General features: G+C 46.2%; 1 protein-coding gene across 10 annotated transcripts in view; it reads right to left on the minus strand.

Moving 5' to 3' along the window:
- stxbp5l (syntaxin binding protein 5L) overlaps positions 1–5,675 on the minus strand; it is a 130,966-nt gene that overhangs the window by 6,658 nt on the left and 118,633 nt on the right. For 5 of the 10 annotated variants that reach the window (XM_013913510.1, XM_005743760.1, XM_013913509.1 and 2 more), the window contains one exon: positions 883–984. The exons of the other annotated variants lie outside the window; for them this stretch is intronic. In XM_013913510.1, coding sequence (XP_013768964.1) covers positions 883–984 — 102 coding nt within the window. The remainder of the gene's footprint in view (positions 1–882; positions 985–5,675) is intronic. 10 annotated transcript variants of the gene reach the window in all.

Genomic DNA, 5,675 nt, shown 5'->3' on the forward strand with positions numbered 1-5,675 from the left:
CACACACACACACACACACACACACACACACACACACACACACACACACTTTTAAAGCCTTCCAGTCTGAGTTTACTGAGACTGCAGTGGTTTTAAGACTCTACTTAGTGGCTTTGTGGCATTCCCAAGGACAAATACACACACACACACATGCACACAAACACACACACAACCGCACACAAACACACACACACGGGGGCACTTGCCACAGATTGAACAAACTTGTTTGATTATTTGAGTGCTGCACGTCGAGGTCCTTCGCCGTGCACCTAAAGCCTCCATCTTTAAAGTGTTGCTGCATCTGTGAATTATTCAGAGCCAGCCGACGTGCAGCACTGCAGCCCAACGTTACACAAAGTGCAGACTTTACGTAACAGCGACTGCAGATGGTCGCCGAAGCTGCTGTACACATATCAAGCTAAGATAAATGAAATGTCGGCAGCTGCTCAGTTTCAGCAACACTTCTGAACAATATTCTGAGAAGCAAAGCTGCGTAAGTGATTCATCTCTGTGTTTGTCACATGAGAGCTGTGAGTCGGCATCAACTGTTTCCATTACGCTTCCTGGCCGTGGATGCGCAGAAACACTTGTCTGTTGTTACCTGTCGTCTGTGTTAAACTAATGAAACAGCAAAGTGATGCAACAATAACATGTTCACTATTGACGAGCCCGCGCTGGCTACAGCATGCTTACAGACAGAAACCATGCTGCTATGAACTGCTCAACAGATGGCTTCACCAACTCCAGAAGCTTCCAGGACATGAGCAGACACTTCATGTATGCTTTAGATGATACAGGTCCACAGGACGGACATTCTGACGGACGGACGTAAAGTAGTCAGCAGGACAGCAGGTGATGCGTTTGTGGCCGAAGCCCTCTTACCTCGGTCACTCCAGCAGTAGGAGGTGGTGCTGTGGTGCTCATCGTGGGAGTACATAGTGACTCCGTGTAACTGCTGCAGCATTGCCCTCCTGGATGCATGCCCTATTTGTCCCCCACAACATGAACCCCATAGGACAAAGCACAGCGGCCACCACCAGAGAAACAGATACACACATGTGTAACCATCCAGACAGACAGACGGACAGCAGTACGAGAATGACAGGAGGGAAAGAGAGAAAGAAGCCACTGAGCATGGAGCTTCAAATATACACCAAGACAGAGAGAGCTGCACAGGAGGCTGCTCGGCTAACTTTCTGCTGCCCAAACAACCTTTGACTCTCTTCCTGTTTCTGTCTGGACCCCTTTTAGCACCGCCTGCTGTAGTAAACGCTGGTGGACAAAGAAGCAGGCTTCTACTCGTCACCTGCTGTGATAAGGTGCACCTAATACACTCTACTGAAGGACGACCGCACAGCCCTGTTGCACACAACCAAAACTTTAATCGAGCTTCCTTTGAAACTGCCGCAAGTGCAAAACTGGTTTCAAAGCAAGTGCAGTGTGAGCGAGAATCGGCTGCATGCTAAACTGGAACAACAGGTGATGTGAAGGATCTTTTTCAGGAAGACCAATATGTGCTAAAATTGTGGTGCATTGACGACAGAGCTGAACAACGCTGCTGCAAACACGGCACAAACTGTTCCTCGGCTGTGAGTCCGGATGGCAGCCGCTCAGTTTCGCAATGAGTCGCCGGGGTGTGTTTACGCTGTGTGACAGAGCCTGTGGGGTGCCGGCTAATGAAAGTCAGGCGCAGCGGTACTATGACAGGACACAGGGACCCCTGGGGGGCCCTCACAGGGAGCTGGAGGCAGGCAGGCAGTGTCGGGGAGGTGATAAGGGGAAGGCAGGCAATCTGAAGTTGAGAGACAATGTGCTCGATTTATGCAGTGATGTTTGCACAAGCACACACGCAGGTTAGAGGGACACACACCTGCAGACTCTTATCTATGGACTGCAACACAAATGAACATGATGCATATTCAGCTGTTTGTTAAACTGGCCTGTCGTTGCAAAGCATTAAATTTGGTGTGCAAAGCTGAGTCACCTCAGTTTTGCAATGCGATCCAATAACGTCCGTATTTTACTGCCTGTGTTATTTTTGTATTCTGTAGGTGAGCAGACCCTGTGAGCCTGCGCGTGGGCTGCAGCAGAGGTACAAAAGGGGAAGCAAACACTTGTTCTTAAACAATGCCCAGTGTGTCTGCAGGCACTGCTCGTGGCATCACACAGAAGTATTTTTAATATTTAAAAGGTGGCTGCCCGACCGAGATGGGAGGTATGGAAATGTTTACTGCGCTCCGACTCTGCTTCCCTTGCCATTTCCCTCCTCTGTGTCCTTGCCCTGCGTGCAGATCTCATTAACATCGGGCTAATTTCTCGCACTGCTTGTTGACCTTTAATTATACTGGTGAGCCTGCTGGCTCTTCACTGTGGTACCCAGTGCAAGTGATAAACAACAGTGCCAAAGGTAGGTGATAGACAGGGAACAAGTGTGCTGAGAAAAGCCACTGTTCAGGTATAAAATGTGCTCATTAAGGCCAGTATAGACCTTCTTTTCCCATTTTATCATCTTCTTCTCCTTCTTGCAGCGTCCTGTTAGTCAGTGTAAACAATTAGAGAATATGGCTCATCCAAGCTAACTGTGGTGTCCTCCTTCAGTCTGTAGCTGTTTAAATCCATATTTATCATGTATCCTATTTTGTTCTACAGACCTGGGATAAATGTTTAAAAGACTTCACAGAATCACGGTCCCTGAAACACGAGTGCAACTCAAATATTAGGTTATGTAATATCCTGTGTACTGAGTGGACTTTCTAAGTGGGCAGCACAAGAAGCAAAGCTGGAGCCGTCTCCACACTGTAAAAAACAGCATGTGCTTTAGAGCACATGAAGGCTGTGTTATTCCAGGTCAAATAAAATAAGATGCATTAAGACAAACATGACAAAGTGCAATGACAAGCCCAAAGCTCTGCGCCTCCAACAGCCTGCGTGTGCACAGGCCTGCAGCAAAACCACCCTCGTGTTCTGGACGCTTTCATGACAGCTGCAAAATCATTAGAGGCAGAAGGACACTCGGTGTGTTAGTGGATGCTCAGGCAGCGTTCTAACACACTTAAAAAGCTAAAATAACAACGTTTTCTTTCCATTTGGTGTTAAATTTCTTGGAATGGCTTCTTGGCTTCTGCCTTTATTTTGAAGTAAAGCCTGATGCAAACAGAAGGTCCGGGCAAAATGTTTCAATGCATCGGGCTGCGCTCGAGTCAGGTGCAGCTAGGCAACCGGCATGGCTATGCTAATCACCACGGGCCCACGCTAGTATACAGTTTCATGGAAAATTACGCAACAAGTCTGTTGAACAGTTTCTTATGCATATTTTCACAGCAGCTTTGAATCATCTGCATCGGTGTGGTTGGTGATGCAGCTGGAGCCCCGACCGTGGCTTTAATAAAACATTCAGCTTATGCTAATGAAAAACTGCTTCCCTCTCGGTTCCAGGTCACTCTTGTATAATGAGGTCGGTGAAGATGGCGGCATGAATTTAATTGCAGAATTGCTGTAAAAGGGTCAGCTGTACTCCGGAGTAACGCACACGTGTTCTTAAGAGTGCCTGTTGATGATCCCAGCGTAGAAGCCTTTGGACGTGCAGAGCCCGGTGTGCTGAATCTGATCATCTGCCAAACTGTGGTGTGCTAATGTTTCCTGCAGTTTGGCTACAATAACTGTGACATTTGGGAAACTGTCACAATGTTGAGCCTCCTATGGAGAGATTAGTTTGTCGTGACCTGACTGAGACTGTAAATCTGGCGGCGCCCGCGTCTAAGCGAACACGACCCACCAGTGGACCACGAGTGGAGCTTTGCAGGAGTGTACTTTCTGCAAGGGACGAGTTTATGTGGTGCATCAGCACTTAGAAAGCCAGTGATTCATCAGGTGTACACGATGATTGGGCCCACTGTGACTGATGTACACGGGCTGTGTGACAGGCTGCTGCAATCTGCTCCACACTTTAGATCAGACCCTGCATCATTAGACGACTCCTCCACCCTCGGGGCCGACGGCCATCCGGTCTGAACCTGCTCTTAGGCTGCTGTTGTTTATTTTTAACACCTTCTGAATATAACCCGACCCTGTGAATCACCACAGAGACAAAGAAGCTCGCAGACACTCCCACTGATACTTCTGCTGCTCTTCTCCAACTGAAGCAAGATCATAAAACTTTTAATATGACAGGACAGAGTCAGAGTCCTGTTAGAACGAACAATCTGCATCTACTTTTTATGTTTATTCAAAGTAAATGGACGCCCTGCATTAGTGTTGTCTGTCAGGCTGTGACAGACTAAGTGTTACAATTCACACAGAATCTGTAATTACGTGGTTGCTAATCCTGCATGAGGCCATTTCTCTGTCACTTCTGAGGTCAGCAACTCGAAATTATACTGCTGGGATCGCAGTTTAAGTCTTCACTTGACAGGACGTTTATGTGTTTTTCTCCCTTCGTCTCGTTTGTCACGCGATGTGTAAAAAAAGAAAGGAAAACTTTATCCAACAAAGGTCAAAAATTCATTCTCATTTTGTCTTTAAGATAGTCATGCTGTCTTGGGGAGATAAGGAAAAATGAATTATCAAGGCTTTTATGTTTGTCTTAAAGCAGCAGTTCTTGTTCAGCCAATCGTAGTTCAAATGTTCTGAGAGGAAAGTGAAATGTAACACCAAAGCCAGCAGGGGGCGACCTCTGTCTGCATCTGTCGATCACCACAAACATCTTCCCAGTTATCTCACGTTCTGCTTCAATTTCTGTAATATTTTGGCCACCTAAAAAAAATCAGTCTCAGAGTGAAGATGGACTAAAAGAAACACAAAGACTGGTTCTGCACTTCTGTACTAAAATTAGCATCTCACCTGTGATGTCATTCAGCGGTTTGTAGGGTCCCATTACGAGACATCGAGATGAGCATTTTATCATTCCTGGTGTTTTGGAATCAGATTTAATGAGGGAGGGGGACTAAGCTCGTTGTTCATCAGCCAATGAGCATGCCCTGGATTATATCCCTGACTCAGTCCAAAATTCCAAAGTGGACTTGCTTGGATGTCTCCAAATGAGCGACTGAACGCATAAATGGCTTAGGAAGTATCGCCCCCTGGTGGCCATTAGGGTCAATGCACGTTTAAGGCACTTGAGCTTGCCACTATCATTCTCCTGTATTATCTAGAGCTAATACGGTATTTTCCGCACTATAAGGCGCACTTAAAATCCTTTAATTTTCTCAAATTATGAATTCTGATCGTGCTTACTGACCTTGAACCGATTTTATGTGCTACACGGCGCTCAAAAATCTGTCAAAAATGTTTTAGTGCGACTGTGGTAAGCTACGAAGCCGCACTGCGTGATGGATTGTTGGAGCATTACAGCTACTGTAGTCAGGAGCCTCACGGAGGAATCTGGGTCCTAAACTCCGTCATTTTCAGGTCCCAAAGTCAAACGAACACTGCGGCATCACTGAGAGTTAAAAACTGTCTAAATTCTTTCATCTTTAATAAAATCATCAGTGTTGCTGCTTTACCAGGTGTAACAATTAAGTTTAACATCCAGGCATCCACGAAAACAGGATTTATTAAGTTTAACAGAGTTAGAAGTTAGCAGGAAGTTAGCTCGCTAGTTAGCTAAACATGATATAGCATGTTCTGACTGAGAGATTTCTGGAAAATTCAAACGTACAGCTCTGCTATCACTTCCA

This window comes from Pundamilia nyererei, unplaced genomic scaffold, assembly GCF_000239375.1.
Source record: "Pundamilia nyererei isolate P.nyererei 1_Seehausen unplaced genomic scaffold, PunNye1.0 scaffold00135, whole genome shotgun sequence".
Taxonomy (NCBI): Eukaryota; Metazoa; Chordata; class Actinopteri; order Cichliformes; family Cichlidae; genus Pundamilia; species Pundamilia nyererei.